The sequence below is a fragment of the Oryza glaberrima genome, chromosome 1 (genome assembly GCF_000147395.1).
Source record: "Oryza glaberrima chromosome 1, OglaRS2, whole genome shotgun sequence".
Classification (NCBI taxonomy): domain Eukaryota; kingdom Viridiplantae; phylum Streptophyta; class Magnoliopsida; order Poales; family Poaceae; genus Oryza; species Oryza glaberrima.
In genome coordinates, this window is record NC_068326.1 from 26,947,920 (window position 1) to 26,956,750 (window position 8,831).

Consider the following 8,831-nt stretch of genomic DNA (forward strand, 5'->3'; position numbering starts at 1 on the left):
AAAGCGTACACGCGGAAAACGAATGAGAGGAGATGGGAACACAAACTGATGTGACCATCAAGTATATGCATACAATCAAGCATGAGAAATATAAAACATTGCTAAAGAATACATCGGATGAATGGATGTTCTACAGGATATTAAAGTCCAATGAGTTTTGGAATCAAGTTCACCTCCGAAGACAGCAGTGACTTCAAACGGATCTAGTGCATTCATGCCAACTCTGATTTGAGTGGCCATGGACTTGATGGAAAGCTTATCTCGTCACCTTTCAAACGCATCCGGTCTCATATTAAAATTTATCCCGAGTCAACAGGAATCATCAAAATAAGACAGTGTTGTTGCTGAAACCGAACTTGGGCCTTGGGCCTTGTAATAGACTAAGCCCATATCGGAAGTGTCTCCCTCCACCTCCACAAATTAGCAATTAACCCTAGATTTATTTTCGTCTTTAAATGTCTATGTACACCCTCTGTAACAATAGGGTTTTGTTTAGTTGAATTTTGCCAGGTGTCATTCACCTTGGAGAGAATCCCTTATTTGCCACCGGAAATTGGTCTGGTCCCTTGTATGCCATTGAAAATTGGCTCTTCCCTTATATGCCATTGTTCCAAATTTACGCACCCTCTCATGCCACTCCCGTCTGTTGACTGCGTGTTGGTAGTTAACTCTCAAGTAAAAAAGACATGTTTGCCCTTCTAAGTTGTTAGGCATGTCCTAAACTTAGAAGGGCAAATATATCTTTTTTACTTGAGAGTTAACGGTTAATAGGCGAGAGTGGCATGAGAGGGTGCACAAATTTGGACCAGTGGCATATAGGGGAAGAGCCAATTTTCAGTGGCATACAAGGGATCCGACCAATTTTCAGTGGCATATAAGAAATTCTCTCTTCATGTTGTCTCTAGTCCTCATTAGTTGGCGACTATTGATTCAGAGCCCCCAATAGTTGGCGTGTTGATTTGCCGGTTCCTCACTCGATTAGTCAGCGATTATTAATTCAGAGCCCCAATAGTTGGTGTGTTGATTTTTTGGTTCGATTAGATCTACCACTTCAATCACAACTATTTCTCCGTGCTTAATCACTTTTCCGCAATATTTAGATTGAATCTTATCTTATTCTTGCAGTGTTCACTTGTTTGCATTGCAGGGATCATCAACCACACGTCACGGTTAGTATGACATCGTTTGTGGTGTACCGATTTGCACGGCGTCCTCAACTTGCTCTGGTTGGTAGCCACGTCGCAAACGTCACACTGATCAAAGTGAGAGTTATCCTCTCACTAGAAGATCAGGCCACGAGAGAAAGCGTCATCATAAATAAACAAACACAACCATAGTACAGATAGCTTATGCTACCATCTACTACCTCCGTCCCAAAATATAAGCATTTTTAGCTAAGAATCTGTGCTTATATTTTAGGACGGAGGGAGTACTATCAATATCAGTTCTATCTCAAGATATACTGGTTTAGTTTTTCGGACGTGTTTATATGATAGCTGTGAGTGTATGCCCTGTTCTTTTCTCCAACAACTTTTGGATTAAATTTTGGATACTCGTAGCACGCTTTTCAAACTGCTAAACGATACGTTTCGTGCGAAAAGGTTGTTCTAAAATATCAAATCAATCCGTTTTTTAAGTTTGTAATAATTAAAACTTAATTAATCACACATTATTACCACTCCATTTTGTGTGAAACACTTAATTTTAATCTTCATCTTCATCTTCAGGAGATTCAAACACCACCTTTATTTTCTTAAAAAAACCCAGTTCTATCTGACCGACATTTTACGCCCAGATAGAAATGGGCCTATCCCACACTATTCATCCGTTGGCCCAATACAAATGGGCCCAGCCCACAGCGCCGCATTTGTTTCGACCGCTTCAAGCCTTGGATGCTCTGCTCTGCCCTTGGCATTCGGGCACAAGAGGGGTGGCATCTCTGAGCGGGAGCCACGCGCAAGGGTCCAGAGCAAACGCTCCTCATACGACAGAGAGCGTGACAGCGCGAGGGGGTTCGGAGGCGGGAGCGGGCGACGGCGGCGGCGGCGGGCGCCAGCGAGCGGCGAAGGGCGCGCTGGAGATGAAGGAGAAGGGGTCGAGGGCGGCGGTGGACGAGCGCTACGCGCAGTGGAAGTCGCTCATCCCGGTGCTCTACGACTGGTTCGCCAACCACAACCTCGTCTGGCCGTCCCTCTCCTGCCGGTAAAATTCCCCGCATCTCCTCCCTTCCTTCCTCCCTTCCGGCGGTTTCCCGCGCGTCTCGTAGCCGTCGTCCTCCGTGGAGATCCATTTCGGGCTAGGGTTTTTGGGGGACTGTATCTAGGGTTTTAGGGCGTGGCTCTGCTTCGGTGACTCCAGATCTGTCGCTTGCATGGTGATTTGGCGGGGATGGCAGTGGGGTGAGGATGTCCCGGCCCCGGTTGGGATGTTAGGGTTTTTGGGACGGGGAGGTTTTGTGGGATGCGACTGTTTGTTTGAGTTTGGTGGTGGTGTGTGTGTGTGTGTTGGGGGGGGGGGGTGTTGGTCGATTCTTCCGTGTTCATGTAATGCTTGCTGATGCGAGTCTCCCTTCGAGATTTTATGGCTAGTGGGTTGCTGTTCGTCCATTTCTGTCTATATAGTCGATATAATAGGGTCGATTCTTCCGTGTTCATGTAATGCTTGCTGATGCGAGTCTACCTTCGAGATTTTATGGCTACTGGGTTGCTGCTCGTCCATTTTTGTCTATATAGTATATAGTCGATAATATGATTACCTGTTATGTTTTAGAGTTAGATTGTCATGCTTTATCCGTGCCTGTTCTGTGTTGAGTTGTGACATATCATCTTGTAATTCGGTTTAAAGCTGTGCATGTTGGATTCTGTCGTGCTTTTGACCTTCAATAGTGGTTCTGCAACTAACGATTTGATCTTCTCATCATTAATTGTTAACAGGTGGGGACCCCAGTTTGAGAAGGCTACCTACAAGAATCGTCAGCGTCTTTACCTTTCAGAGCAGGCAAGTGCTCCCAAAATAAGTTGTTCTTTTTCTTTCTTTTTCTGTAGGGATGTTTTGAAGCTCAAATTTATGGTGAAGTTTGAATTCAGATATGCAGATGGGTCTTCTTAGCTAGAAAATTTATGTATTCTTAGTTGGATATTAAACTTTAGCATTTGCTAACCATGTGATTGTTGCAGACGGATGGGACTGTCCCTAATACTCTGGTTATTGCAAATTGTGAAGTTGTCAAACCAAGGGTTGCAGCTGCTGAACATATATCTCAGGTTTCCACTTTTTTCAGTGACCCATTTGAGTTTGTAAAATGCAGAATCATGCTACGTTTGAGATGAATGGACATAGCTGGTCCTTTTTGCAGATTTAATTGACCCGAGGCGTCAGCTTCCCATCTTAATGTAATCATTAATCAGAGATGTGGACCTGTAGTACCAACTGATAGTTTACTATGCCTAATCTGTCTTATTAAATTAATAAAAATGTCATAACTCGAACATCTAGATTTGCATGACTTCAGTCTTGTGATAGCGGTGTATGAGACTGCCTTACATTGGCCTTAAAAAGACCTGAATTAGGAATTCCTTGCACTAACTTGAAGTCTGTTTACAATGAAACTGACCGGATGTCTCTTATTTTTTGTTGCAGTTCAATGAGGAAGCACGATCACCTTTTGTAAAGAAGTACAAGACTATAATTCATCCAGGCGAGGTACAAGCTCATTCAATCGTGATTGTTGATTTCTCTTTCCTTAACTTGAGGATCATTGCCTCTGTATGAGATCTTCCATGTTGTGTGGTGCATATATTGGCTATAAACTTTAGTGGTTTAGATGGCTTGCTTTTCTTTTGGAGATAGTGCTTGAGATGTGTCTTTTATTTGTTTAACCCGTGTCCCCGTCAACATTTATTTAACCCAATCGTTGATGTATTGTTTCTGTTTTACCATGGACACAGGTGAACAGGATTAGGGAGCTTCCGCAGAACAGTAAGATCATTGCCACTCATACCGACAGCCCAGATGTATGCCTAGAACTTTGTAGTGCTGCCCGTTTCTTGTGATCATCAATCCCTAAGCATTTCTGTGATGGATTTGTAGACTGAAGGCTTTTTTGTTCATTTTGCAGGTTCTCATTTGGGATGTCGAGGCCCAGCCAAATAGACAAGCTCAACTGGCACAGATGGAGTCTCGTCCTGATTTGGTACCACCTGACTCTCGCCCTGATTTGGTATCTTTTCTTATTTTCATTCTCAACCTATATCATTTTGAGAAGCTGAAATTGCAGCTTCATCTGGTGTATCTGCACACAAGTCCTAAGAAACTGTGTTATGGAATCATAGAATATATTGAAAGGTTTTCATCTTTCATAGTTCGAGTTCCCTTTTCACACTTGTGGCTTAGTAGCTTAAACTGTTTTGACAGATATTAAGAGGACATAAGGATATTGCTGAGTTTGCGCTTGCTATGTGCCCAGCTGAGCCATATGTGTTATCTGGAGGTTAGCAATATTTTGTCTTCTTGTATGTTTAAATCTTTCTAGTTTATACCCCTCACACCTTTTGTATTTATTCACATATTGTTCTGGTGTCAAGACTTTTTTGTGTGCGCATGTGTGTTATCCTTAACAATTACCCCTAAATTATTTTCCGGTTGATATTGTTGACTTTTCATGGTCTTCACCTCTTCAGTGTTCGATTTTGATGTGTGCAAGGGTCCTTGAAGTTGAGAACTGGCCTTGTTTTGTTCTGTTGGACCTTGTACATGTGAGTCAAGATAGGTCCATGCCTAAACTAGCTTGCAGATGGAGGTGACAGCACCATTTTAACGTGCAGAATAACAAAAAGAATAGAGGCCAATCACTAAATTAGGCATATTGATTACTATGTAAACCAGCTGCTAGCTAGCTTGGGTTTGGGCCTAACTTGAATCACTTGCTAAAGTTTATAGACTTGGAAGTTTTGTTGCCAAGTTCAGGGGACACGTTTTTTCTCTCGACTCAATGTGCTGCTGTGATAACTTGGACTTCAATACGAATTGTAATAGGAAAAGACAAATCTGTTGTATGGTGGAGCATCCAAGACCACATATCTGCACTGGGAGATTCCTCGAAAACTGAATCTTCTCCAGGGGCATCAGGAAGCAAGGGAAAAACTGCAAATGATAAGGATAGTCCTAAAGTTGATCCTCGTGGTATCTTTCTTGGCCACGACAGTACTGTTGAAGATGTCCAGTTCTGCCCTTCTAGGTATTGCACCTTCCCCTTCATGTTATTAAATGTTGTCTCTCTAGCATGTGTATATGTTGTTTGGACTATGAGCTTCAGTGGTTTGCATGGCCTAAAGTTTTTGTCTTGGCTAATAGTCGTTCTTTATGATGATAAAACAATAGCAGCTATCATTATTGTGAACATCTGCTGGGAACTTGGAATGCATGCTATATTTTGATATTGTATGATCTATACTTCTATCAATTTATCTTCACGGTTTATTTTTTTTTTATTTTTTGAAGTGCACAGGAGTTTTGTAGTGTGGGCGATGATTCTTGTCTTATTCTTTGGGATGCCCGGAGTGGTACAGGCCCAGCTGTTAAGGTGGTGCTCTTCTCCATTTTAAGCAGATTAATGATGCTTTACGTGAAAATGAGCAGCTCAATTCTATGCACCATGTTGAAACTGGTTTATTCTTCATTTCCAGGTTGAGAAAGCTCATGGTGGTGATGTTCATTGTGTTGACTGGAACCTCCATGATGTTAACTATATCTTAACTGGGTATGATGGCATGAAATGTTTCTAAATTCTAAATAATATGTAACATGTTCTTTAGTGTTCATTTGGTACAAGAAGCCGTGGATACACTTCTTGATAGTGGGTTTAGCTATTTACACATTTGAGTAAGATGGTTTCTTTTCGTATTCAGTTCTGCGGATAATTCTGTCCGTATGTGGGACCGGAGAAATCTGGGTTCTGGAGGAGCTGGCATTCCAGTTCACAAATTTGAGGGTCATAAAGCTGCTGTTCTTTGTGTTCAGGCATGTACAGATATTTATTGTTACTATATTTTTTATGCACATTTGGTTACTGTCGTTTATTTTTTTTGTGCCTTTATGCTATAATTCAAACCTTGTGTGTTTCAGTGGTCACCTGACAAGGCATCTGTATTTGGAAGCTCTGCGGAAGACGGTTTCTTAAATGTGTGGGATCATGAGAAGGTATCTTTCTATACAATTCGTTACCATTTCAGTCATCTCTGACATGGCCCTGCAGAAAGTTTGGAATTGGGATGGGAGTTCATGCTCCATTTGTCCCCTTCATTTCATGTACTTTTTAATAGCTTTAGATTCATAAAATTCTTTTGATGCAGGTTGGAAATAAGAAAAATCCCAACGCACCTGCTGGGCTTTTCTTTCAACATGCTGGTCATAGGTATGCTATCGTCTGATGAAATGTAAAATTTTCCTTATGTGTTGTAATATGCGTAACTCAATACCATATTCCTTCAAATGCTTAATACCACATCAGTTGGCTTCTTATTCCTGTCACATTTACGAGACATTCGTTTTTACGACAACTTTAGGTTGCATCACTGTGCATTGCTTTTCTGTTTCTGCAATGAGATATTTTTCCTAAGATATTTTCATTAATTAGTTTTGCAAAATTGAAGATGGGACTTGAATCCTCTTTGAACTGGTGTTTCACTTATGCTGAGAGACACTTGTGCAATTGCAAATTTGAACTTAAGAAGCCTAAGACTTAGAGGGATAAATCTTGATTATGGTGTACTCTGTATCTTAGTTGGTAAGGCCATTATAAAGTCAGCCTGTGCTTTCTCCACCTTTGGAATAACTGTTATGGTTCAGAACAAATGGATAATCAGTACATTTGTAAGTAGACCATATTTCAGTTTTTCAATAGATTTATGCTACAGCATATGCATACAATGTTAGCTCTTTTTAGTTTCCACATGAACTGGGCACTATAATAAATTGAGGGGAAGATGTATTAGATCTTAAGGAATGATACAACTGTTATCAAAGTGATTGCTGTTGATTTTCATTGTATGTATTCCATAAATAACGTATTTTGTGATATTTTTATTGGCAGGGATAAGATTGTAGACTTCCACTGGAATTCTTCGGATCCTTGGACTATTGTGAGTGTGTCTGATGATGGTGAGAGTACTGGTGGAGGTGGAACATTGCAGGTGTGTTTCTTTATTTTTATAGTGCCAGACACAAAATGGGACTGTACTCATATTTCATTGGAATAGTGACTGCTACCATGTTGTCTTTTATCTGATATTATACGTCAGTTGTTCTTATGCATATTTTATTTGTGTAGATATGGCGCATGAGTGACCTGATATACCGTCCAGAAGATGAAGTTCTTGCAGAGCTGGAGAACTTCAAGACTCACTTGGCCAGCTGTGCTCCAAGGAGCTGAATCGTGTGACTATCTGTGTAACCCAGTCCTGTAATAACTCTAGTAGGTTTCTAATTTCTTGTCCATTTAGAATGTTCCTTTCAAATATTGGTTATATCCTCTGGTGCGGAACCCAGGCTTGTACCCTTCAAGTGCTTGTGCGACTCTTTTACCTTACTGTATCGACTCAAATCGGTAAGCTAGTGCAAACACAGCAGAGCAGAATCTCTGTGGGCAGACTATTTGGATGCTAAACATTGTTCTGGAGTCTCGTATTGGACCTAGTTGTATTGTTAGCCTGACTTGGTGACTTAATCAGATGGTTCTTCAGATAGATCTGTCCAATAGTAATGTAGCCTTGAATACGTCTGCTTGGGCTATTCCTTGCTTGTGGTATATCGTTGCACTGGATACCCCAGTGGAAGCAGTTTTCCCGCCTCTAAATCTTGTCGGATTTGAACATTTGGTCCAATGCCGCGTTGTTCTTGAGGTCGTGCGTTGTGCATCTGAGTTCATTGGTATGGTCACAAATCCAAAATATAAGTGTGCTTGAAAGTCATGTTACAACGTCACGTGGGAGCTTTAATTTGGACTATTATCCTGGTTACTTAATTGTCAATCACGGCCGATAATTGCCTCATCACCTCATGTCTCGGATGGATGCATTTAAATTGATGGGAGTCCTGTGCCCGACATGTGCCTATGAATATTATGCTGGGAGCTCATATGCTGCGGGACTTCGTCTCGGCAGCTCTACTGACGTTAATAAGTGCGCGGTTGGTTGAGTCAGGTTGACCTGCTTAGGTTCCGATCTGGCCACTGGATGGATCAGAGCAGGTCTCGCGGCACACCGGCACGTGACGTGAAGCAAGGCGCGCAGAGTCTCGCACCAGGTGGGCTGATATCACTAGCTGGACGGTCAATCCACGTGGTTTGTTCATTGCCTCGGAACGGATGTTCATCCGACTGTGCAGACTTGGTGGTGGTGGCTCACCTGCTTCTCCTGCTCGAGCGTACGTTTCAACGCCAACTCATTGCCGCGGTTGCGTCAAAATGATGAAGCGAAATGTGCTTGACGCATTGTTCATCAGCTCATCGCAGTAGTCGGCAAGAGAAATCTCAGTACTCCAACTCCCCGAAATGCTTGTTCTATAGTCTAGAGTAGTAATCTTGTGATTTGTTCATGACACAACTTGACACGGTTTGGGTTTGCCACAGGAGAAGTTTCTGTTTTGGCAGACTTGAGACAAGCTCGATCAACCACTAAAATACAACAGTAAAGTATTGGATAACGGAGTATTACTAAAATACTAGTACGCTGTACACGGCATTATTTCCCTGGAGATGGAGCACCGTGGCCGGTGCAACCGACGCACGCACGCACGGTGACGCCCCTCCCTGCGTCGCAATGAATTGAGGGCTC

At 42.1% G+C, this 8,831-nt stretch overlaps 1 protein-coding gene across 2 annotated transcripts; it reads left to right on the forward strand.

Moving 5' to 3' along the window:
- Window positions 1-1,926: 1,926 nt before the first annotated feature.
- Window positions 1,927-7,742, forward strand: LOC127785710 (WD-40 repeat-containing protein MSI4). Of its 2 annotated transcripts, none has more exons than XM_052313111.1 (15): window positions 1,927-2,202; window positions 2,934-2,997; window positions 3,177-3,263; window positions 3,640-3,702; window positions 3,948-4,013; window positions 4,118-4,219; window positions 4,414-4,489; window positions 5,035-5,236; window positions 5,500-5,581; window positions 5,685-5,758; window positions 5,907-6,018; window positions 6,124-6,198; window positions 6,351-6,412; window positions 7,091-7,190; window positions 7,328-7,742. In XM_052313111.1, exons 1-15 carry the CDS (start codon window positions 2,081-2,083, stop codon window positions 7,427-7,429), a joined length of 1,389 nt encoding a protein of 462 aa, XP_052169071.1. In that variant the 5' UTR covers window positions 1,927-2,080; the 3' UTR covers window positions 7,430-7,742. The 2 variants fall into 2 exon arrangements, with proteins under 2 accessions (XP_052169071.1, XP_052169077.1); XM_052313117.1 differs by having other exon boundaries at window positions 4,118-4,192.
- The last annotated feature ends 1,089 nt before the right edge of the window (window positions 7,743-8,831 follow it).